Source organism: Hyperoodon ampullatus, assembly GCF_949752795.1.
Source record: "Hyperoodon ampullatus genome assembly, chromosome: 12".
Lineage (NCBI taxonomy): Eukaryota > Metazoa > Chordata > Mammalia > Artiodactyla > Ziphiidae > Hyperoodon > Hyperoodon ampullatus.
The window spans coordinates 31,594,044-31,617,229 of NC_136925.1; the positions used below are offsets into that span (position 1 = coordinate 31,594,044).

A 23,186-nucleotide genomic window follows, 5' to 3' on the forward strand; every position below is an offset into this window, starting at 1 on the left:
GGAATGGGAAGGTCGCCTGGACCATTGTGCGCCAGCCATTCAGAGGCCTCGATTATGCAGGGGGCTGAGGGAACCATTCCATGTGACCCTCTCGGGTGGGACTCTGCAGCTGCTCTGAAGCGCAACTCTCTCACCAAACTCCGCGCCCTTGCGCTAGCGGTGCCAAAAGGCGCCCGCCCAGATTGAAAAGGCGAAGTGCCTGCCCGGCCGCGTCACTCCGAGGGCGGAGAACGCACGTCGGGGCGCGGCTCGCTAGCTAGCGCGCCGCTCAGGCTCTGTCGCTCGCGCCCTGCCGAGGACCCAGTGCGCCCGAGCGCCTGCCTGGCGGCGGCGGCAGCAATGCACGGAGCCGTTCGCGCTCCGGCCACCAGCGTGAGTGCCGATTGCTGCATCCCGGCCGGCCTGCGCCTCGGGCCGGTGCCTGGAACCTTCAAGCTGGGCAAGTACCTGTCAGACCGCAGGGAACCTGGGCCCAAGAAAAAGGTATTAGCCATTCCGACCTCCGCCCCCTGCCGTTCGTTCGCCTTCCCTTATCCCCTCCAGGAAAGGGGTGGATAGGGCCAGGGGAGGAAAGGGGTGACTGAGTCGTTACCTGCCAATTCTGCCAGTTGGAAGGGGACTCCGATCATTTCCCACAAGTAGCACTAGCCGAGAGCTGGACGTGGGCCGGGCTAGGGGAGAGGACGTGGCTGAGAGGGGACAGCCCCCGGGTGGGGTGCGTGGGGCTCTTTACGTGCCGGGACCACTCGGAACCCCCGATTTCCCCGGAGCGCTGGGGTGTTCTTCGCAGAGGCGCCCCCCTCCTCCCGCCGCATCTCTCCTCTCTTGGCAAATGTACCTTTTCTCTTTTATACAACTCACAGGCGCTGAGGACTTTTCTTACCTTCTGCCCTTCAATGAGCTAATATGAGGCTTAAATTTGCCTTCAAATAATTTGATCTCATCGTCTCCGAAAAATTTATCCTTGGATACTCTCAGTTCCTAGAACCTCCCCAGGTGTTTCCTTCCGCGGGTGTCTGCTTGCGGGTTCGGGGTGAATGGAGAGAGGGTGCGCCAGGTGGTGGCTCTGACGCAGACTCCGAGGACGAGGAGCGCCCACCCGCGAGGGGCACCGGGGCTGAGCGCCTGCAGCCGGGCTCGGAGGGGCCAGAATCGCAGTTGGGAGGCGTCAGGGCCAACCCGCCCGCACCGACTTCCCGAACAGCGTCGCGAACCCCGACCAGAAAGAGGCTCTAACAGGCCCCCGCCCGCCCCGAGGCGTCTCAGCGGGCGAAGGTCGGCCAACTGCCACCGGGAATGAAGGCAGGAGTCCTGTGGCGTGGGCAGGGGTGACTGGGAAGAGGACCTTAGACTACAGCTTTCTTGTAAGGAATTGCTCCGGGCCCGGTCGACGGGACCCGCATCTGGCTCCTCACGCAATCATCCTCTTCCCCAGAGTAGTATAGCCGGGCTCGCCGTGCACCGCCCCATCTTCTTTAAACGCGCTTTAATTGCTTTTAAATGGCCGGCCAGCGCGCAGCCGCTTTGTTCAGACAGTTTCGCCGCGGGGCTCGCGGGCACCTCCGCGTTTTGGTGCGGTGCCGCTGGAATGCGGAGGCAAGAGAAGAGGCGCGGGACACCCTGCGTTCTGGGACTGACTTAGAAACGTCTCTAGCCCGGTATCGGGGCTACTCTTAGAACAGCGAGACGGAGAGCTGGGGCGGGGGTGGGAGACGTCTTGGCACGAGATGTGCCCAGGCACTCGGGCAGGATGCTTTCACTCCTCGTGCTGTCAAAGTGGGACAAGACGGGCGGGGTCGGCGGGGGGGGACTGTTATATTAGCCAGCCTCCCCTCTTCCTCCCTCCCCCAAGCAAGGGTCCTAAGGACTTACTCTCCTCCCAGCAGCCCACAGCAGTCTGGCCAACATGAGCACAACCATTTTCCTGAGTCGGCTGGGGGTGGAGGATACACTTGCCCGCTGGGTTGTGGGCCTGCCCGCGGCACGGGGGAGAACGACCACTACTTGTGTTGCAGGTGCGAATGGTGAGAGGGGAGCTGGTGGACGAGTCGGGGGGCTCCCCCCTGGAGTGGATAGGGTTAATCCGGGCAGCCAGGAACCCCCAGGAACAGACTCTCGAAGCCATTGCAGACTTACCCGGAGGACAGGTACTGTGGGCTTCCCCCCCCCCACTGCCATTTCTATCTACCAAACTGTCACTGATAATAAGAGCAAAGCACTTTAGCTAAAGGTCTCATTTAAACGTCCCAACAACCCTATAAGGTAGATACTATTATTTTCCCGGTTTGAAGAATGAGGGAATTGAGGTTCAGAGAGGTCCAATAGTTTTCCCAGCGTCGCACAGAGTCAGGGCGCGGAATGCAGCCTTTCCTCTCAGTTGTTTTTTGACCGATTACCCAGGAAATGACAGCAAGCTGTCCTGTTCCTTGCGTCCCAGATCTTCTACCGAGCGCTGCGAGACGTCCAGCCAGGGGAGGAGCTGACCGTGTGGTATTCCAACTCCTTGGCGCAGTGGTTTGACATCCCCACGACTGCAACTCCGACGCATGACGAGAAAGGTACCGCCTCTGAGAAAGCCTTCGGGTCAGCGCGGGTAGGCGAGAGTCCAGCCCTCCTCCGATCTTTGGGCCCGTCCCTAGACTTGAAGGGCCTTTTTCCTGCGCTTTGTAAAACTGAATTCATACTCCCTGTCGGAGTGGGCAGAGGCGACGTCATCACTACCTCCTTTAAATCAACAGTAAATGATAAAAACAGACCATAATAATATGGCTCTCGATGGCAGGGAAAAAATACTCTTCGTGAATTTCATGCGGGTCATCCTTTCTGATTGCATACCCAAAGAGACAGGTATTTACTCACTTAAGAATCAATAAAGATGCTTTAACGTAGTATTAGGGTAACCACCTTATGAGCTCCAAAAAGTGTAACTCAAACCTGGAATGCTTTTGAAGGCGAGGGGCATCTCTTCACTGGTTTGGAGGAAAGTAATGTATTTCTACAGCATTTTAGAAGCATTACGGTACTTACAGCTGGTCAGTTGGCAGGTACTGAGGTCCTTCCATTTAAATGGTATTTATTCATTTCCCTCTCACTACTTAAATCGAAACTGGGCCAGTTTCTTCTCAGATTTATTTGACCCCTTCCAAAGCCAAGAGCGGATTTATGCAAATTAAGGTGCAGTAACTAAAGAGAAAAACATTTTCAAATCTTCCCTAGAACACTGAGGAACACTTCCTGTGGAAAAAGGCTGGGAGGTGCTAAAATAGTTAAGATCTTGAGACTCCTTGTTATTGCACAACACTTCCATGACTTTCTTTGTTCTTTGCCAGTTGTTTTTGTTTGTAATTTCTCCTAAAGACACAGTTATATTTAAAGTCAACATCATGGATGCCGTGAACTATTTTAACACATTCTCCTGAATTTCCTGCTCAATCTCATTCCTTTAGAAATAGAGTTAGAGATCTTAATACCAGTGTGGGACTTAAGAAACAATTAATGAATAAGAGAATGAAGTTAATCCAAAATGATGAATCACTTCACTTCAGAGTGTCACTGTCTTCTGTAAACTAATTCTATTGATTTTGTGGGTAGATCTGTATGTACAGTATTCATAAAAGTTATCTTAGTTTGTTCCTTGCATCACATTACATCCTCTTGTCAACTTCTTCCAGTAAAAGGGAAACATGACAAAAGCCCCATAGTGGAAAACTCTCAAATCTGCCACTATAGAACAATTCCAAGGACTCCTGGCCTTTGGGGGCCAGGAATTTTTGCACAGAACACCCTTCTTTAGACACTCTCAAATAGTACAAAAGCAACTTTTTTGAGTGGTGGCCCTCATGTTTTCATTTCAGTCAATAGAGCCTATAAACATCATATGGTCACAGATATCAAAAGAGACACCATTTTCCTTTTGGGGAATGTGTGGGTTACTTTGAACCCTGACTTCCACAGCTTTGAGGCGCTTGAAATCTTGACCACCTTAGAGTTACACCCGGGAGAGGAGGCAAAATCACTTATGAAGTGTGTTTGGTACTTTTGGCATAGGTTGGATTTCAGAATCCAGAGAACATGTCAGTTCATTAGGATAAAAACAAACACAGTGAAACAGAAAACATACATTTGCTTAAACCTTGAAAAGAGGAAGAAATAAGTAGGGATGGCTGCTATTCTTCCAATATTGACTAACCCCAGTGGGTTTCAATTCCATAGTAAGATTAACAAAAATACTGACTCTTTGTTTTAGGAACAAAGCTTACTTGGCTTTGCATTGAGCTGAGTCACTCTAGGGCAGCCCTCTTTAAAAAGGCGTGATGAGAGGGAGGTTCTGAACTTAGCAGAAAGAAGGTTACTTAAGATATTAAATCAACACACCCACCAGGAGAACTCAGGAATTCTCTTCTCTCTCTCTTTTTATGAAGATTTATTTTACATGGCTGTTCAATACAACAGAAATATTGAATTGATTTTTATTTAAGTCTTCCATAAATAATTAGGATAGGGCACATAGGCAAATCCTCTTCTCTTCTTTTTCGTTCTGCTCTACCTTGGCTTCAGCTGGAATAATCTGCTCCTTACTTGAACTTCCACCTTAGTTATCTGGGAGGACTACTTGCTTTATACAAATTCAGAAGCAAAATACATGAAGGGAGGAATATCTGAAAATTCCCCCCATTGTTGTTTCTGTAGTAATGTTTTAGAAGTTTAAGCTACTTGTGTGCAAGGAGGAAAAATTTAACTTTCCCATTACGTTTAATGAAACTGACATTTACTTTGGATACTTCCTTGTGGCTCAACTAACTTCTTTCACATAGACATTCTTCCCTTCAGTATTATCGATCAACCACAACATTTAAAAAGACATCCAATTGCAAGCTCGCTGTTCTCTGTAGGGGTGTAACATGACCTTTTTGAGTGAAAATTAACTTCTATCGTGTGATCAAAATCTGTTTCATACATGTGTCTTTTGATTGTGTTCATAGACCCTAGCAAAATTTAAAAACAACTAATGTTAATAATATTAAACACACAAAAAAGGTTTGATGCCAAAAGCATGTATATAGTCCCTGATATAAAATGGTGCACTTATCAAAAGCTGAGTATATTATTCACACACACACACACACATACATACACCATATATATTTTCCAAGGACTTTACTGAGCTTGGATTTGTGCAGCTATCTAGGAGTTAATTAATTACCAGGTGGAACAACTGACAAGATAATGCAACATCATCCTTCTGTTTTTAGAATATCGGGACATAAGACTTTTTCTTTTCTCCCATCAAATTAAACGGGGTTAAAGAGGAAATAAAGATACAAATAATTTTGAAGAATAGCAAATCATAGTCCCTATGTGGTCCTTCAGTTGGTCACGCTCCAGGAAAACCTCAGGCAAAGTGTTTAAGGCTGGGAGGGGGTGGGGAGGGTGGGTAGTGGACATAAAAGACATTGTCCTATGAAAAGGAATGATTACATATGGCCCATACATACAGGACATTGTCTCGCCTGGTAATGAGGCGCTCACGACCATTAGATTGGCCTTTGTTCAGTTTACCCAAACTCCTTGACATACGCCACCTATTCTGCAAACGCCAACAGATGGGCCCAGGCCCAGCACAGCCCCAAACACTTGATTTAAAGCAACAGCTGCTCTCGGCTCTTCCCTGGCCAGCCTGCCTGAGCGCTGCCCTCCCAAGGAAGATTTGCTCGCATGGCCCGGAGGAAGTCTTCGTTGGAAAGGCCCAGGTCACCCCTCTCGGCCCCTGAGTAGTCTCATTGGATGGAGATGGTGACAAAGTTGGCCGTTTGGGGCTTCTCGGAGTCCTCGCTACAATGGGGCTACCGAACTCACTTATTCGCCGGAATCCAAGAATATTCCTGCTTCTTCCCATACTGCTGGTCAAAACCTGGGCTTTGCCTTGGGCGCGCTGGCGCTTTCTTTCTCTCTCGCTTGCTTGCTTCTCACCGGGTCGCTTTTTCACTTTTTCTCGCCCAGGGGAGGAGCGCTACATTTGCTGGTACTGCTGGAGGACGTTTAGGTACCCCAACAGCCTTAAGGCGCACCTACGTTTCCACTGTGTGCTCAGCAGCGCCGGGGGCCGCGCCTACCTGCACCACGAGCACACGGCTCGCCAAGGCGCTGCCCCGGCCGCGGATGGCCTTCGCCTCTCCCCGAAAGCCCCGGCGCCAGACTTCGCTGCGGCCGCCCCGGCGGGCACTCTTCGGGCCCACCCGCAGGTCCCGCCGGCCCTCCAGGCTTGCGGAGCGCGGGAGAGCATCAAGCGCGAGGCCTCCTCCGCGCCCTCGGCCACCTCGCCCCCCCTGGCCAAGTGGGGGCCGTCCAAGAAGGGCAAGGAGCAGCCGGAGCGCATCCTGGACATGAGTGGTGCCGCCCGGGGACACGGCCACTTCCTCGGCATCGTAGGCGGTTCCCCAGAGGGAGGCGGCGGCTTGACTTTCTATCCTGGCGTGCGCTCGGCTTTCAAGCCCGCTGGCTTGGCCAGGGCAGCCGCGGCCGCGCACTGCGACCCCTACCGGGAGGAGGGCGGCGGCAAACCTGGGGCCAGCCTGGCCTTAAGCAGGCTGCTGGGCGGGGGCCGGGCGGGCGGACGCCCGGGAAGCGGGGAGAACCCGGCGGCGGGCGAAGCGGGCCACCACCATCACCACCACGCGCACCATCACCACCACCACCACCCCAAGTGTCTGCTCGCGGGGGACCCGCCGCCTCCTCCTGGCCTGCCCTGCTCCGGGGCTCTGCGCGGCTTCCCTTTGCTCCCCGGGCCCCCAGAAGAAGCGTCCGCCTTCAAGCACGTGGAGCGCGCCCCTCCCGCAGCCGCCGAGCTGCCGGGAGCGCGTTACGCGCAGTTGCCCCCGGCGGCCGGGCTGCCCCTTGAGCGCTGCGTGCTGCCCGCCCTCGACGCGGGCGGCCTCAAAGGCTACCCGGGTGGCGAGTGCAGCCACCTGCCCGCCGTCATGCCGGCCTTTACCGTCTACAACGGGGAGCTACTCTACGGCTCACCGGCCGCTGCCACTTATTACCCGCTCAAACTGCACTTCGGCGGGCTGCTCAAGTATCCGGAGTCCCTCTCTTATTTCAGTGGGCCCGCGGCGGCGGCGGCGGCGGCGGCGGCGGCGACCGCTCTGAGCCCGGCCGAGCTGGGCTCCCTGGCTAGCATCGACCGAGAGATCGCCATGCACACGCAGCAACTGTCGGAGATGGCGGCCGGGAAAGGCCGCGGCCGCCTGGACGCGGGAACGTTGCCCGCGGCCGTCGTGGCGGCGGGTGGCGCTGGGGGTTGCGGCAGCGGGGGCGGCGGCACGGGCAAGCCCAAGACGGGCCACCTGTGCCTCTACTGCGGCAAGCTGTATTCGCGCAAGTACGGGCTCAAGATCCACATGCGGACGCACACGGGCTACAAGCCGCTCAAGTGCAAAGTGTGCCTGCGGCCCTTCGGCGACCCCAGCAATCTCAACAAGCATATCCGGCTGCACGCCGAGGGCAACACGCCCTACCGCTGCGAGTTCTGCGGCAAGGTGCTGGTGCGCCGCCGGGACCTGGAGCGCCACGTCAAGTCCCGCCACCCCGGCCAGAACCTGCTGGCCAAGGCGGCCGACGGCCCGGGCGCGGAGCCTGACTACCCCCCGGAGCCGGGGGAGCCCAAGAGCGACAACGACAGCGACGTGGACGTCTGCTTCACCGACGACCAGAGCGACCCTGAGGCCGGGGGCGGTGGCGAGCGCGACTCGTAACGAGTCTTCCCGAGAAGCGGGGAGTGTGGGGCCGTAGACAGAGAGAAGAGGGGCTTCTGCTCTGGGAGAAGAGGAACTGCTGGTGGTGAGAAGGGCCCAGCGCACAAAACCGGTATTGTTTTGGTCGGGCGCCGCATTTGGAACGGTGAGAAATCGCTGGTCCGATGCTGAAACTCTGAGCAAAGGTTTCGAGGTGGCTTAAAGAAATCTTGCCTTCCGAGCATCCCGAGGGCCGCGGGTCCCAGCGCGCTCCAGGCTCCTGGACTCCGCGGATAGGCTCCGTCACCCCCCAAGCCAGGCGGTCTGCTCTCGAGGTTTAGGATCACATTAATGTGAAGCCACAGCGCCCTCGAGGGTGCCGAATTTAACCGCCATGTTTTTGTTTTTGTTTTTTTTTTTGCGGTACACGGGCCTCTCACTATTGTGGCCTCTCCCGTTGTGGAGCATAGGCTCCGGACGCGCAGGCTCAGCAGCCATGGCTCACGGGCCTAGCCGCTCCGCGGCATGTGGGATTTTCCCGGACCGGGGCACGAACCCGTGTCCCCTGCATCGGCAGGCAGACTCTCAACCACTGCGCCACCAGGGAAGCCCAACCGCCACGTATTTTTAAATTGTTCTTTTTTGTGGAGAAAATTGTGCCTTTTGAAACCACGTTTTGTGTATGTATTTTACATTAGCATTTCACTGCATAGGCAAAACAGTAGTCGCAATTCGGTAGATGTGACATCCATACACTTGTTTCCATTTCATCTGTTTTCGTGTCAAAGACTGCGCCTCGCTGCATTGGAGATATAGTGGTAGCAGGTGTACAAATTGGTCAAGTTGCAATTATATATAAGAGAATAGTGACAAATGTAAAATATCTAAAGCATGAATCTAAGAGCACGCAATATATAATTTTAAAGAAAATGTCCTATTTGGTAGAGTACAAATGTGATGTATGTTGTTTTATAATGAATGATGTACAGTGGATTCAGTATTTTCATCTTGGTTCCAGTTTGTGCAATCTTTAATAAAAATAAAGATAATGAGAGTTTGTTCACTTAGCAATTTCAGCAGATCTTTTTAAATTTGAAAATGGTTTTCAAGGAGACTCCATAATACAATAAATTAGAGGATACTTGAATACTTTGATTATTCATTAAATAAATTTTAAGTACTGTTGTAATAGGAAAATATACAATTTTTAATACGTACATTTCACAGGCTCCCAGCTAGCAGGCAAAACAATTGTTTTCTGAAACCATTGTTAATCATGCTAAGTGTTTTCATCTTTATGGAAAAAAGCTAATGAACTTCAAGGAAAAACACACCCACACACAATATTTCTCATCAAAAAGAACTGTGGAACTGTAGAATCACTATTTCTTGTTACGTACACTTTGACAGAACTTCCCATGGGAAGAAAGAAAAAGGAAACTTGAATAGTGCTTTTATGATTTGTACACTTTAATATTCGTTCAACAAATACTAAAGGAGGATCTATTTTGTTGGAGGTGCTGATCTACCTGCTTTATGTAGGTCCCCCGCCTCCCATGTACACCTTTCAACAATCTCCTGCTGTCTGAATGGGTCCCATTTTACAGAAGAGAAAGTATACTCTTCAAGGTCACTACTGGGAGGACCATAATTGGAAGGCAAAGTTAGAAGCAGTGACTTTATTTATGGGTATAAAAAATTAATGCTGGGCTTCCCTGGTGGCGCACTTGTTGAGAGTCTGCCTGCCGATGCAGGGGACACGGGTTCGTGCCCCGGTCCGGGAGGATCCCACATGCCGCGGAGCAGCTGGGCCCGTGAGCCATGGCCGCTGAGCCTGCGTGTCCGGAGCCTATGCTCCACAACGGGAGAGGCCACAACAGTGAGAGGCCCGTGTACCGCAAAACAAAAAAAAATTAATGCTAACTAATGGAAGGATATCACAAAGAATATAATTTTGTGGGCTAAAATTGGAAAACACCTCCTCTACCTCCCATTCTCTCTCCCCACATGCTCTCTGGGGTTTCACTGTAGTTACTAGGAAGAGGAGGACAAGTCACACTCCTCAGCTAAGGGTGGGTACCCTAACAGCCCAGGTCTGCAGCGCTCTTCCCAGAGGTTGGTGGGAAGTGTCTAGTGGGTCACCAAAGGGTCTTGGATATGACCCTGACGATTTAACTCAGTTAAAAATGTCCTTTATTTTCTGCATTCTGAGTACTGTGGCAGTCTCCAACCTGCTGTCTTCCATTTGGGAACACGGCCTCAGTCACTGGGTGGCAGGCAGGGACTTTCTCTAACCCATCGCAGCAGGAGGCATGGGTGGGAGATGAAGGGCATCTAAATTCTATGGGCGGTGATCAGCCAAAAAGATTTCTTCTATGGGAAAACTTATGCTGGGAATTATAGGCTTTTTAGTGTCAGCTGACCTGAAAATGTTTTGCTTTGTAAAAAAAAGAAAGCCCAAAGAGAAACAAAATCTATGTGTGGATTAACATTTACATATGGTGACAATGATACTACCATTGATCCTTATGCTATTTGCAATTCTTTCTTCTCTGCAGAGGAACAAGGTTTAGTGATGGCCTTGCCACACAGAATTGGAAGTGAACCCAAGCATCTGCCAGTTCAGCCTGGGCTCCAGGAGCCCAGGGCTTATCACTGCCTACGTAGTATTATGGTCCTGCCCTTTGAAGCAAAGCTTAAAACCAAATCCACACTTACAGAGAAATATTGGAAAACTTTTCTGAAATCAGATCATGTAAGTCCTCAAGGAAAGTGAGAAAGGCTGCCCAGATTTGAAACACAGGAAGTTTTAACGGCTATAAAAGTCATGTTTCCTTCTCCCATTTCTTAGCTCAGTACTCAGTCCTATAACTTGTTTTGTGTGAAAATAGCCTTTAAAGAAATAATTTAAAAATAGTTCGGAAGGGAAATACATTTAAAATTGGTAAATATTTAACAAAACAACTCCAGCCTTCTGTTTTCCCCTTTATAATTGATATCTACTATGTTATTAGAATAAATTCCAATATAAAAATGAAAATTGAATACAGATTTAAAAGGCTCTCAATCGTAGATCATTCATAATTCTCCATAGGTTGCCTCAGATAACCTCTATATTTGTCCGTGGGTGTGCACACTATCATACATAATTAATGCGATTATTTATTTTAATGATGAAATCAAGTCAGTGATATACAATCAGTAACAATATTACTTATTTTAAGTGGTTCAGTGGACAATGTTTCTCAGGTCACTTCCTTCAGTCTCCTATCCCTTTCTCTCCACTCCCAGCCCCTAACCCTCAATCCTTCTCATCCTGATATCCGCAGCTAACTGTGAAGGTTACACTAAAGCCACTGGAAGTTCCTGAGATTTTAACTGAATATTTTGTAACAAAAGATTTAAAAAAAATTATTTTAGACTGCGTTGGGTCTTCGTTTCTGCGCGCGGGCTCTCTCTAGTTGCAGCAAGCGGTGGCTTCTATTGTTTCGGAGCACCGACTCGGTGCGCGGGATTCAGTAGTTGTAGCTCGCAGGCTCTAGAGCGCAGGCTCAGTAGCTATGTGCATGGGCTTAGTTGCTCCGTGGCATGTGGGATCTTCCCGGACCAGGGATCGAACCCATGTCCCCTGCATTGGCAGGCGGATTCTTAACCACTGCACCACCAAGGAAGTCCCAAAAGGTTTTTTAAAAAATAGGAGAATTCGAAACTTCAAAGCTTTTGCACAGCAAAGGAAACCATAAACAAGACCAAAAGACAACCCTCAGAATGGGAGAAAATATTTGCAAATGAAGCAACTGACAAAGGATTAATCTCCAAAATTTATAAGCAGCTCATGCAGCTCAATAACAAAAAAACAAACAACCCAATCCAAAAATGGGCAGAAGACCTAAATAGACATTTCTCCAAAGAAGATATACAGATTGCCAACAAACACATGAAAGGATGCTGAACATCATTAATCATTAGAGAAATGCAAATGAAAACTACAATGAGATATCATCTCACACCAGTCAGAATGGCCATCATCAAAAAATCTAGAAACAATAAATGCTGGAGAGGGTGTGGAGAAAAGGGAACACTCTTGCACTGCTGGTGGGAATGTGAATTGGTACAGCCACTACGGAGAACAGTATGGAGGTTCCTTAAAAAACTACAAATAGAACTACCATATGACCCAGCAATCCCACTACTGGGATTATACCCTGAGAAAACCATAATTCAGTCATGTACCACAATGTTCATTGCAGCTCTATTTACAATAGCCCTGAGATGGAAACAACCTAAGTGTCCATCATTGGATGAATGGATAAAGAAGATGTGGCACATATATACAATGGAATATTACTCAGCCATAAAAAGAAACGAAATTGAGCTATTTCTAATGAGGTGGATAGACCTAGAGTCCGTCATACAGAGTGAAGTAAGTCAGAAAGAGAAAGACAAATACCGTATGCTAACACATATATATGGAATTTAAGAAAAAAAATGTCATGAAGAACCTAGGGGTAAAAACAGGAATACAGATACAGACCTACTTGAGAACGGACTTGAGGATATGGGGAGGGGGAAGGGTAAGCTGTGACAAAGGGAGAGAGAGGCATGGACATATATACACTACCAAACGTAAAATAGATAGCTAGTGGGAAGCAGCCGCATAGCACAGGGAGATCAGCTCGGTGCTTTGTGACCACCTAGAGAGGTGGGAGGGAGGGAGACGCAAGAGGGAAGAGACATGGGAACATATGTATATGTATAACTGATTCACTTTGTTATAAAGCAGAAACTAGCACACCATTGTAAAGCAATTATACTCCAATAAAGATGTAAATATATATATATATATATATATATATATATATAAATAGGAGAATTCATACCTTTTAGAAGTGAAAGACTCTAGATTGCTTAGGTCTAGTTAATTCAGACATGAAAATGTTTTGCTAACCTGGATAAATCATCCAGACGTGGGTTCTAGGCTTGCCTTCTCCTCTCACTTGCTTGGCATCTTGGGCCAATCTTTCTCAGTTTCCTCATCTGTAAAACAGGTTGAAATGAGCCATAAGGTAGTTGTGAAGACTGAATGAGTTAATTCAGTTAAACTCCTTTTAGAATCAAGCCTGACACACAGTGAGCTCTCTAATAGTATTTACAAACCTCTAGCAACTCTTTGTGGTTTTATTTCGAAGACATCAACGAACGAGATAAGGGGAGATGCCCTTTCATAAGCATTCGCATCTTTTTGCAGGGCACTCGCTATCCCCTTGGTTCACTTCTAGCCCCGATAAACTCTCAACAATTTCAGTAAAGGACTTTCACACTTTTGATAAAGAGAAATTTCTTCAAGCTCCTTATTAATCCATCTTTCCATTTAAAATTCAGACACTGGTTCAAATGGTTCATGGTGGTTACGTGAACGGGAAGAAAAATGTTCTTCGTCTGTTGTCACTAATTTTTGAAATGCTTGGCTGTGCTTGCGGTGAGCCATGAGTTTTAGTAGAAGAATGCAAAGGAGGTGACCGTGCGTACATCTTCCCTCCTGAGCGGAGCAGAGAGCGGAGTACAAGGCAGGAGCTGCAATTCCTCAAGGCTCTACTGTGGGGAAAGTTTATTTACCGCCTAGATTGAGAGAATGAGACGGGCGGCAGCGGGCCTTCAGATTAGAACTGTAGTTCGCGGGAGCTGGAAGAGAGCTTAGTGGTACTGGTTGCGGGGTTCCAGAGCCGAGAGGGCGGTGATTGGCTTCTCCCGTTAGTTCGAGCGCTCCCATTGGCTCGTCCCTTGGAGCCAGGGTTTCTATTGGTAGCGGGCTGCTCGCGCGCGAAGATCCGGGCAGGCTCGCGAGAACCCCGGGTCCAGTCGGCGCTTGGGTGAGTGTTGCGGCGTCGGGGTGTGTTTGTGTGTGTCGGTGTGTGTGTGTGTCGGTGTGTGTGTGTGTCTCCCTGGGAATGAGGGTTTCCAGGTCTGGGTTCCGGGCAGAAGGGTGGGAGTCTCGCCGCGTTTAGGTGAACAGTCCTGGAGTCCAGAAGGGAGAGAGACGCGGGAAAACCCCCGCGGCGCCCAGCAGGCGGCCCAGGGAGTCCCAGGCGCCGAACTAGTCCTTGTTTAGGTGTCCCTGGCCTGCTGTGGCGGGGAGCTGCGGCACCAGCGCTGCGCGCCCTCGCCATCTGCTGCTTCCCTAAAGGGAAGAGCGAAGAGGCGCTGGCGCCGTCGGGAGGTCAGCCGTGACCCTTGGCCACCCAGGTGTAGGTTGTGAAGGGGAGGACTCAACAGACGGCGGGGCCAATGTGTTTAGTTCCAGAAGGAGTGTGGCACTCGCTCTGGGCTGGGTGACCTTCCTACAAAAGATGAAAGGAGCGCTTCTGTCATCTGCGACTGTAGTTTAATTCAAATTAGGTGTAACCGTTGTAAGACAGACAATTTGTTAATGCTTTTGCCTTGCAAACGATCCTAGGGCCCTTCAAAAAGTGACCGAGATTGGGTGGACTCTATGCGTGTAAACCCTTTAAAGACACTGATTTTATTTCAGTATGTTTTAATAATTTCAGCTTTAAGCATATCATGTAAGTAGATAAAAATTAAAGCACAAGTTGGTTAAACAATATAAAAGTGATAGCATAAAAGATTTTTTTGGTAATTCGAATCAAATAGATTGAGAGGAACGTTTTCATACAGAGGAAACTTTATTAAAAATAAAATATATCCGATATCCAAATATCATGAATAGTCCTCTCTTTTTTTTTTTTTTTTGGTATCCACATACACTTTTGCATAATTCAGTATTGTAGGAAATGGCTTTCTATACATATTTCCTATTTTTGATGTTGGCAGTACAGGAATGTTCCTGGAGGTTAAAGTAGAGAATGATTTAAAATCCAGCTTTTCATGACAAGTTGTATTTGAATGGGAGACACTCAATTCCAGTGATTTGAGTAGAAAGCCTTAGGTGGAAATGTCTTATATGACAGGAGATACAGTGAAGAGAGATGCAATAGCAGATGGCTTTACATAAGAACATAGTGAAGGTCAAAGATAGTTTTTAATCCTTTTTTTAAATATCCTTGACAACTGGCAGAAAGATAAGATTCTATACTTGACACTGAGCAGTTGATTCCTGAATTATCACCTTAAGGTGAAATGAGACATGACCAGGTCAGGTTTAAGCTTACTTGAGTGCATCGGACCATAGCAGAACACATCTGTGAGCAACAAAATGCTTTCAGGTATGCTAAAAGTCAGTCCAATGAGAAATGAGTCAATGCAGGATGTCGCATTTTATAAGCTTATTTGTGATTTTCAGAAAGCTGGAGAAAGAAATGCCTTAGCAACCAAGAAGACACAGAGAAAAGAAAATCCATTAGGGGCTTTATAGGGTAGGCTTTCTGAATTATTTAAAGTTAACATGCTGAAATGTGAGGTCAGGGTACTGGCTTTGCATCTATAGGTGCTTGTATATATACTGTGCCTTATGTTTGTTTCCAAAATCAATGTGTGTATTACTGTCGTGAATTGGTAGTTTGGGACTTCCTGAAATACATACTGGCCAGTAGTCTCCTTATAAAATGAGAAAAAAAATTAGCTTTGCCTTGAGAATGTTTTGGGAGAGAACTCATTTCATTACATCTTCATCATCTCATTTAATCTTTGTAACAACCTATTTTACAGATAAGGGAAATGAAGCTTATGTTGCTCAGCCAGCTAGAAATAGTCCTAGAATGTATTCCTAGGCTTGTCGAATCCAAGCCTGACTCTCAGCATTCTATATGTCCTCTTTAAAACACTGTCATCTGCTGTAGGAAGTGTCCAGAAATTCAGTTTGAATCCTTTAACTGGATCCAGTGAATGTTTTACTAGGACAGTGATGCAGTGAGCTGAAAGAACAATGGTTCCTAGACTTTTTCAGCTGGAACTAGAGTTAAATTAGAGACCATCTTTGCCTTGTTATATATTTGAAATTATTTGAATTCTGGTAGATCCCTATAAGTCTGGGGTCCGTTTAGTCTAACCTGGCTTGGTCTTGTTAAACACAAAGATGTATCTATAGGGATGAGTCTAGAGTGTCCCACCTGTGATCCTGAGGACCCTAGAAAGGAAGGTATGATAATTTGATTCTGTTGAGAATTTCAGGACCAACTATGTACTGCCAGAGAATCACCCAATTCCCAAGTAAGTCCCTAAATTTTTTCCGAGTCTCCTAGCATCCCTTGGGACTGATCACCTCTGGTGTACTTCAGTCAGTTTTCAAACTTTTTCACCTGTAGCAGGCTAGATTCCTGGGAGTCTAGGCCATGCAGGGTGCAGGGGTGGGACTGGGCTGCCCTGAAGCTGCTCTGCTGATGGTAGAACCAAGGGTGATCAGAAAGAGAGAAATACAAGGGCAAAATCAAAATAGAATGCCAGGCACATTGCCATCTGGAAAGAGCCAGGCTGAGGCAGAATCTCAGTAGATAAAAGGCAGCAGAATGAAAAGCAGAATGAAACCCAACTAGAACAAGAAGGTTGGGATAGAATGAAGGAGGTGGAGAAGGAGTGAGACCTTGAATGACTGGAGCCTGGATGTAGGTATTTTCTAAAAAATTAATTTTGGTTTTTAAATAGGTAATATGCTCACATGTTCAAAGATAAATAGGTATAAATAGGTTGATATTTAGGAGTCTTAGTCCTCCCTCATTACTGTGCACTCCAGTCCTAGAGGTAATTTCAGGGGTAGATTTATTGTGAAGCTCTCTGGTGCGAGCTCCTTCCAAGACTTGTACCTAATTTTGTCTTCTTTTCCTTAAAGTGGTCCCCCCCCCAAAAAAAGGTACAAAATCTGGATCTTTACTTTGTAACCATTTACTTCGATTTCTTGTGTACTTCCAGTGTTTCTTTTATAAGTATAAACACCCAAGAATGTATGTATTCTTATTTTCCTCCCTTTCTTAAGCTGAAGATTTTTTTCCCTGTACCTTTTGGTTTTTTTTCTTTTAGTAGTATACTCTGAAGGTCTTTCCATAGCAGTCCAAAGAGAGCTTCCTTATCCTTTTCTCTTTTCTGCTGCATAGTATTCTAGTGTGTAGACATTCATAGATTATTCAACCATTGTTTTGTTGATGGACAAGTGGGTTGTTTTTTATAAAGAATGCTTCAATGAATAACTTGTGCTAAGTGATTTTGTAGGTGTGATTCAGTTATTTTTCAGAAGGTGTCACTATGATTATAGTGGGGAAGTGGTCAGTGAGGACTGAGCTGGCCAGGATAGTATCAGAACCAGACCAACCTCTAGGAGATGGATGACTGGCTGACTGCTCAACTTGTTCCTTTTCTCCGTGGTTAGAAAACTCAGAGTACCTTTAGCTCTTGACCATATTCTTCAAAGGGAGACAGCAGTGGGGCTTCCATCCCATTCTTGTGTTCTCTTGGGAATTTGGCAAAGAATCCGTGGGAGACCTTAGCTGTAGGACTGCACTTCTTCAGGCCAAGCAACATGGAAATCCTAATGTTACACTAACATAGAAAACATGTGTTTGTGTGTACTTGCATTTGAATCTTTAAAGTTCTTTTCTATCTACACTACCCTCAGATTTTGATTTCCCTATGATGTGTATTATTTAAAAACACCTTGTGCAAAGCCATCTTTGGGATTATGATTCACATCTGTAACTGGATGACTGCAGTGTGGGCCTGTGGTAAGTAGCACGTACAGAGCACAACCCACACCAGCTGTAGAACAGTGGCAAGCACTCCAGTAGGGAAACAAACGAAGGCAATTGAGATGCACTTGGCCATGGAACAAAGATGAAAATGACATTCACTTGTAAATGAGTTTTCTGTGTTTGATGCAAACAGAATGACATGTATTTTGCAGGAAGACATCTATGACCTTAGGATAGTTGTTGAATTCATTACCTGGGTTTGCACATGTTTCTGACATTTTATCATTATTGGTGTATCTCATGTTCTAACAATCTCTAGGTTTTTAATTTATTTAGAAACATTTCCATGATTGTCTGTCCTAGGAGATGGTCTGAGAGTTCTGTGAGATGCTCATCACCGAAAGGCTAAGTGTCTTGCAATAAAACTTGAATCTGGCATCTTGTGCTTAGGTAAGGGAATGGTTGAACTTACAGAGCTGAACTTAGAGGATCAAGAGGAAGAAGATCATCTTCTCAGCTTTGTCTTTCATTGCTAGCCGTGGTCCCCAACCTAGACATTTCCTCAAGCATTAGACTTAGATGATTGCTATGTGGCTTTGCTTTCTGACCCTTATTCATCTTTCAACCCCTATTTAAAATCTCCCCTGTCCTCTGTAGTTTTCTCTGACTGTCCCAGCCCAAGGTGGTCTTTTCCTCCTCGAACTTCCACAGCAAGTGGTCTTTGGGACTTATTTGTCACTTATTTTGTCAAATGCATATATTGCACACAGAATATGTCATTTGCTTTTTAAAATGTCCCTGGTATAATACTTAGGCATAGATACTCAACAGATATTCGAGAATTAATTGATTGAATACTCTGAATTTCTCATTCTTCTGAACACTATGTTGAAGCACTGAGCGCCTGCTACATACCAGGCATTGTACTGGTTGGGGACACAGGATGGTTAAGATTGTCTCAGGCTTCTGGTGGTCTACTGGAGGAAGCAAAGGCAGGAACAGAAATTGATAACACGATGTGCTGGGTATAATGATGGAGATAAGCACAGAGGAGGGACACCTCTTTGATCAGATAAAGAAGAGGGTAAGGGTGGGGAAGGAGTTAAATAGGCAGAAGCTTCCCAGAGGAGGTGACGCCTGAACTAAGTGTTAAAAGATGGGTAGGAGTCATATAGGTCAAGTGTAAAGAGAGATGGAAGGACATTTCCAACAGACAGGATCGCATGAGGGAAGAGACTGAGTGGAGAAGCAGCAGATTGATGTGAGAAATTCCAGGCAGTGCAGCGCTGCTGGTGGGCAGAGCAGCAAGCAGGCAGTATTGCTGAGAGATGAGGATCCATGTGTGAGGAAGTGTGGTGCAGTGGTTAAGAAGGTATTTCTGGGCTTTGGAGTTAGGCAGAGTTAAGTTTACAATCCTGGCTCTGCATCTTCCCAGCCATGGGAACTTGGTCAAATGATGTAACTTCTATGTGCCTCAGTGTACTCATCTGTAAAATGGGAACAACTACGGCATTGTATTTAAAGGGTTCTTGTGAGGGTTAATTGAAGTAATGTTTGCAAAGTGCTTAGCACAGGGTAAACATTCAAAGCATGTTGGCTAATTGTTTTTGAGAGACTGGACAGTTGTGCAGGGGCCATAAAAGGAGGGTCTGTGGAAGATGTAAGCCATGCGGACAGATGGTTTGCATTGCAAGAGAACTGTGTTGGAGGCAGGGAGACAAGTTAGGTGGCAGTTGCATTCAGCGTTTCAGGTGACAGATGATGTGGGTCATTGGGAAAAGGGATGGAGAGGAGAGGATAAGTTAAATATCTAGGAGGTAACATTGGGAGGATTTTGTGCCTGGATGGGGGAGTGTGAGAAAGAGAGAGAGTCAAGAGTATTCATGATAGAACAGTTACAAAGTGTTCAGTAGTATCACACTGTCCACGGGCTTTTGGCAAATTCACTTTAGGGCAAGATGATCTTAGAGGTGTTCTGTTTTGTTGAGAAATAAAGCCTAAAAAAGAAAAGAAAAAAGATGGATGCATTTGAATATATAAATTATTGTAAATAAAGACAGCAGTTGTAGTCCAAGAAAGATATTAGTTTTCGCAATAACCGAAGGTAATAGCAATATTTAAATAGCTCATTAAAATTTATGAGAAAGCTTCATGATTCCAGTAATTAAATCGCAAATGATAAGAATTAACCAAGTTTCTGGTAAACAAAGATGTACAAACATGTTCTTTTTTTTTTTTTTTTTTTTGCGGTACACGGGCCTCTCACTGTTGTGGCCTCTCCCGTTGCGGAGCACAGGCTCCGGACACGCAGGCTCAGCAGCCATGGCTCACGGATCCAGCCGCTCCGTGGCATGTGGGATCTTCCAGGACCAGGGCACGAACCCATGTCCCCTGCATCAGCAGGCGGACTCTCAACCACTGCGCCACCAGGGAAGCCCCCAAACATGTTCTTTTTCGTAGAAATCAGACATGCACATGGAAAGATCCTTAAATATAAAAATTAGATAAAAATTTAAGAAAATGCCAGTAATCTTCTGAAATTGATACAAGTACATTTTACTGATGTCACTAAAGCTGTTTGTCCAGCAATGTGGATAATTTGCCAGGGCTATATATCAGTATATGGGCTCAGAACTCATTTCTGAGGATTTATTCTAGAGGAACAGTTTAACAAAAGCATAAAGCTATATATGCATGTGGTTTTTCACTGCAGCAATAAATCCTATAGAAAAAAAAAGCAATGAAGTATTCAAATTAAGATATGGTTATTTAGGGAACATCAATATTATGACATATTATGAAGTAATGTTAAAAATAATTGTTAAGATAAAACGGGAAAACTCTTAATGAAAATATCAATATTAACTGAGAAAAGCTGAATATGATTATGATTGCAGTTATTACAGAATATGCATTTGTTTAGATAAAGACTGGCAGTAATATGCAAAATATGAAAGTAGTTGTGCTGTGCTTATACATATTCTCACATGCACTACCCTGACTTTTCTGATTTTACTTTAGCAAGTCTAGTTCTGTGATGTTATTTAATCATTGTTAACATGTTGGTATTTTTCACTGCTGAAGTAAAGTCCATTATAGTTATCATGACATATTACCCCTTCGTAGTTTAGTGTGCACTGAGAACATTTTCCTCCATAACTGTACTATCATATCAAGCAAAATTAATTCCTTAATATCTAGTACTCAGACACGTTTATTTTCCCAATTCATATTTTCTTTTTAAAAAAGAAATAACTTGATCAGTCTGCTCCGTCCAGTGGAATTGTTCACTGCTGATTGGAGAGTGGCTGGGTCCCAGGCCCCTGGTGCCATGGCAGTGAGTGTCCCCAGGCTGGCGGGCTCGGGGCGATGAGCTGTCAGCCCTCTGGGCCTCTCTGTGTGGAGCCCTAGGAGGAGGAGGACAGCTGGCTCAGAGATGGTCGGCTCCATCTGCAAGTAGAGCTGCCTCTTGTTTCCTGCCCTCTGCTCCCGGGAGCCGGGGCCACAGGCGCTGAGACTCTTGCAGCCAGCTGGCAATGAGGAGTGGGAAACCAGCCAGCAGGTCTGTGCTCAGGGTGGGAAACATTGAAACATTGCCTTCGTCAAGCCAGTTGTGGAAGGTCCTAAGATTTCACACAACCCTCCCTACTCTGCTTGCTGCTGCTGGCTCTGAAACACCTGGCTGAGTTGCTGATTTACCTTCTCTACGGTTTGTGCAAAGAACTGTCTCTTTTTTTGATTATCTGGATCTTCTGAATTAAATCAGGCCTTAAAAAAATGACGATGAGGGATATGACTACCTAATAAAATTATCAAGGCTGTACAGTAACTTGATAAACTCCAAACAAACAAGCAGCAAACATTTCACTATGGAAGTTTTCTAAAATTTCCCAAAGTTGAGGGAATGGTAAATTGAGCCTTCCGATGTTTTACCAACCTTGTTTCATTTGCTTTTGCTTTGAGTATTTTAAAATAAATTCCCAGCATTGTATCATTTCACCCGTTAATACTTTACACCCACCAGAACTGACAGTTTTCCACTAATATATCATCTAATACCCAGTCCATGTTCAGATTTCTCCAGTTTTCTGAAAGATGTCTTTTTAAGGTTGGATATGTTTGAATTGGTATCTGAACTAGGTCCACTCATTGCATTGCTTTATGGTTTTAAGGTCCTATTACATTTATAATGGCTCTCCCTCTCTCTCCCTCACCCCGACTCCATCGCTTTCATTTGTTGAAGAAATCAGGTCATTTGTCCTTTATAATTTCCCACATTCTGAATCTGCCTTCTGCCGGGTTGTTTCCCCAGTGTGTTATTATTATTATTTTTTTGTGGTACGCGGGCCTCTCACTGTTGTGGCCTCTCCCGTTGCGAAGCACAGGCTCCGGACGCACAGGCTCAGCGGCCATGGCTCACGGGCCCAGCCGCTCCGCGGCATGTGGGATCCTCCCAGACCGGGGCACGAACCCGTGTCCCCTGCATCGGCAGGCGGACTCCCAACCACTGCGCCACCAGGGAAGCCCCCCCAGTGTGTTATTTAACACCTTCCTCTATCCCTCATATTTTCTATAAACTGGAAGTTACAGCTAGAGGACTGATTAGATTAGGGTCCAGTGTTTTTATTTGGGGGAGGGGGCAAGAATAATTAATTCATAAGTGATGCTACATACTTATTGTATCACATCAGGGGGTGTGGAATGTGTGCATGTTCCACTTTTAGTGATGTGAAGATCGATGATTGGATTTAGGTGTAGTCGTCATCTTTTTTTTTAATATTTATTTATTTATTTATTTGGTTGTGCTGGCTCTTCGTTGTGGTAGGCAGGCTCCTTAGTTGCAGCATGTGGGCTCCTTTAGTTGCGGCAGGCGGGCTCCTTAGTTGTGGCATGCGAACTCAGTTGTGGCAGGCATATGAGATCTAGTTCCCTGGCCGGGGATGGAACCCAGGCCCCCTGCGTTGGGGGCGCGGAGTCTTAACCACTGCAGGGAAGTCCCAGGTGTAGTCATCATCTTTCCAACTAATGGTTTCGGCAGCCGTTGATGAAACTTGCTTAGATCCATTCTTTCGTTAGGGGTGCAAAATAGTGGTTTTCTAGTTCTACCATTCCTTCTGCATGTGCTATTTCTTATGTTATCTTTTAAATCTCAGGTCTCTGTAGCTGGTTGCATTAGCCAGTTCACTCACACTTCCCCTAGGAGCTGTGGCTAAGTTCTTGGCACAGCTGTACGCTGGCTGCTGTAATTCTGATGCTGCTTTGAGAAATAGCCTGGATTCAGAGGGAGATTTCCTCCCTTCCTCCTTTCTCACTGAAAACTGTTAACTTTTGAGGTAATGACAATTATGAACAGTGTCAGCTTCATGCCGTGGCATAGTTTTGATGTTCGTGTGGCATGCTTTGAGAAGAGTTGAAAGGACGGCTTGATGAAAATATTCTCCTCTTCTCTGGCTGTAGTATCTGACACCCCCAACAGTGGTATTCTCCCGTAAGGGCCTTCTGCAGACTCGTGAATGGTAACCAGGTTAAGGTATGACGTTACCTGGGAGTGAGGATGGGACCAGCACACGAATGAACCTATTGGCAGGAATTTGTTTATCTTATTGTTAGCTGCTTACCACCTGTCGTCTCTGTAGCTGGGTCTGGAGCACATAGCTGGGAATGGAAGGAACTATTAGCTTGGGTGAGGGAAGGAGGTTTCCGTTGGTACAGATACTGTGCATACCTGGGGCTTGGTTCAGGTTTTTCTGTGAGGGTCTCCAAGAATGAAGACTGTTGAGGGGGTCGAAGGCAGGGGAAGAAAAATGTTGAAAGCTGT

General features: G+C 46.5%; 1 protein-coding gene across 1 annotated transcript; it reads left to right on the forward strand.

Moving 5' to 3' along the window:
• Positions 1 to 291: 291 nt before the first annotated feature.
• Positions 292 to 7,754, forward strand: PRDM13 (PR/SET domain 13; the record flags this gene model as incomplete). Its single annotated transcript, XM_079716920.1, has 4 exons — positions 292 to 483; positions 2,016 to 2,147; positions 2,438 to 2,558; positions 6,001 to 7,754. Exons 1-4 carry the CDS (start codon positions 340 to 342, stop codon positions 7,752 to 7,754), a joined length of 2,151 nt encoding a protein of 716 aa, XP_079573046.1. The 5' UTR covers positions 292 to 339.
• Between the last annotated feature and the right edge of the window lie 15,432 nt (positions 7,755 to 23,186).